The 1,749-nt window shown below is 51.6% G+C and overlaps 1 protein-coding gene across 1 annotated transcript; it reads left to right on the plus strand.

Moving 5' to 3' along the window:
• The first annotated feature begins 118 nt into the window (after positions 1-118).
• Positions 119-1,203, plus strand: LOC121938590 (alanine--tRNA ligase, mitochondrial-like). Its single transcript, XM_042481810.1, has 4 exons — positions 119-261; positions 378-486; positions 615-653; positions 898-1,203. Exons 1-4 carry the CDS (start codon positions 176-178, stop codon positions 1,072-1,074), a joined length of 411 nt encoding a protein of 136 aa, XP_042337744.1. The 5' UTR covers positions 119-175; the 3' UTR covers positions 1,075-1,203.
• Positions 1,204-1,749: the final 546 nt, after the last annotated feature.

A 1,749-nucleotide genomic window follows, 5' to 3' on the forward strand; every position in this document is an offset into this window, starting at 1 on the left:
CACACACACACACACACACACACACACACACACACACACAGAGCAGGTAGTCACTCCAGGTGCGTGAGGTGTGACTGACAGCCTGCTGTTGTCATGGCGATGTGTCTGTCCTCAGAGGTCAAAGGTCAGGCCGTACGGCGGCAGGACAGGCGCAGCAGATGAGGGGAGGGTGGACATGGCGTACCGTGTGGTGGCCGACCACGTGCGAACTTTGTCGGTGTGCATCGCTGACGGCGTGTATCCAGGCATGTCAGGAGCAGAGTGAGTCCTCCACCAATCAGCTGGCGGATAACCATGATTACCTGTTGGTTTGTTTGTTTGTTTATCTGTGTGTGTGTGTCTGTGTCTGTGTCTGTTTCTGTGTGTGTGTGTGTCAGGTTGGTGCTGAGGAGGATCCTGCGGCGGGCAGTTCGGTTCTGTGTCGAGGTCCTTCAGGCTCCTCCGGGAGCGCTGGCCAGCCTGGTTCCCACCGTCACACATATACTGGTAAACTACAACTCCCACAATCCCCCCTGAACAAACACAAACACAGGCACGCAAGAAGATTAGTGACGTGGACCAGTAATTAATGGATTGATTGATTGATTGATTGATCCCGCTCTCTGCGTTGTCAGGGTGACGTGTATCCTGAGCTCCACAGGGAGGCCGACAGGGTGAGTAACATTACGCCGTCTGCTCCTTCGTACGCTCATTTCACAGATAGCAATTTGAAGGCCTGGAAAAGTTTTAAAAAACTAAATACACTCTGAGGGTTTTAGAAAAGCGTGAAAAGGTTTATTGGTAAAACTGCATGAGTCCTGTCAGAAGATGTGAGTCGGGATCAGCTGGATTCAGATCAGGTCCAGTTGCTCCTCTGGATGTTTTTGGGTGACAGCAAGTTGTTGTATGTTCTTTCAGATTGTGGACGTCATCAACGAGAACGAGGCTCATTTCCTGTCATCTCTGCAGCAGGGCAGCCGGCTGATCCAACGCACGCTCAGCAGGAAGGACTACAAACATGGAGTCTTCCCTGGTCAGTTTCTCCCATCAGCCACCTGGACAGGAAGCAGGCGGCAAGATTTTAGTTTTATTTAACCAGGAACAGTCCGACTGAGATTTAAAAACCTGTTTATCAGGGAGTCGAGGCCGAGACAGCAGTGCCGCAAGTTTCACAAAAAAAACAACAAACGGAAAACACGAGTGAGAAACACTAAACACTAAAACATGTTCACACAAAACCACGTTCAGCAGATGGACGTTCGGCAGACAGACGTTCGGCAGTCGGACGTGCGGCAGACGGACGTTCGTCAGACGGACGTTCGTCAGACGGACGTTCGGCAGTCGGATCTTCAGCAGACAGATTAGCAGACAGACGTTCGGCAATCGGACGTTCGGCAGTCGGACGTTCGGCAGTCGGACGTTCGGCAGACGGATGTTCGGCAGACGGACGTTCGGCAGTTGGACGTGTGGCAGACGGACATTCGGCAGACGGACGTTCGGCAGACAGATTAGCAGACGGACGTTCGGCAGTCGGACGTGCAGCAGACGGACGTTCGGCAGACAGACATTCAGCAGACACCTAATCACAGCAAAAAAAAATAAATCTGAGGTTCCACCTGACTGAAGCTTTCAGCCCGTCTTCGTGGACTTCCTCGGGGGATGGAGTTGTCATGGAGACAGTGTAGTAGTTATTATGTGACCTGACAGTTTGGTCATGTGATCACAGGAAGTCAGTGACTCTTTAAAAACACAACAGGTACAGAAATGTGT

This window comes from Plectropomus leopardus, unplaced genomic scaffold, assembly GCF_008729295.1.
Source record: "Plectropomus leopardus isolate mb unplaced genomic scaffold, YSFRI_Pleo_2.0 unplaced_scaffold3024, whole genome shotgun sequence".
Taxonomy (NCBI): domain Eukaryota; kingdom Metazoa; phylum Chordata; class Actinopteri; order Perciformes; family Serranidae; genus Plectropomus; species Plectropomus leopardus.

What these genes read in the sequence shown, in the direction of transcription:
- LOC121938590 (XM_042481810.1), top strand. Translation starts at nt 176, where the DNA reads ATGGCGTACCGTGTGGTGGCCGACCACGTGCGAACTTTGTCGGTGTGC. An exon ending in CCAGGCATGTCAGGAGCAGA is followed by an intron (nt 262 to 377) that starts GTGAGTCCTCCA and finishes TGTGTGTGTCAG; the next exon opens with GTTGGTGCTGAGGAGGATCC. An exon ending in TCCACAGGGAGGCCGACAGG is followed by an intron (nt 654 to 897) that starts GTGAGTAACATT and finishes ATGTTCTTTCAG; the next exon opens with ATTGTGGACGTCATCAACGA.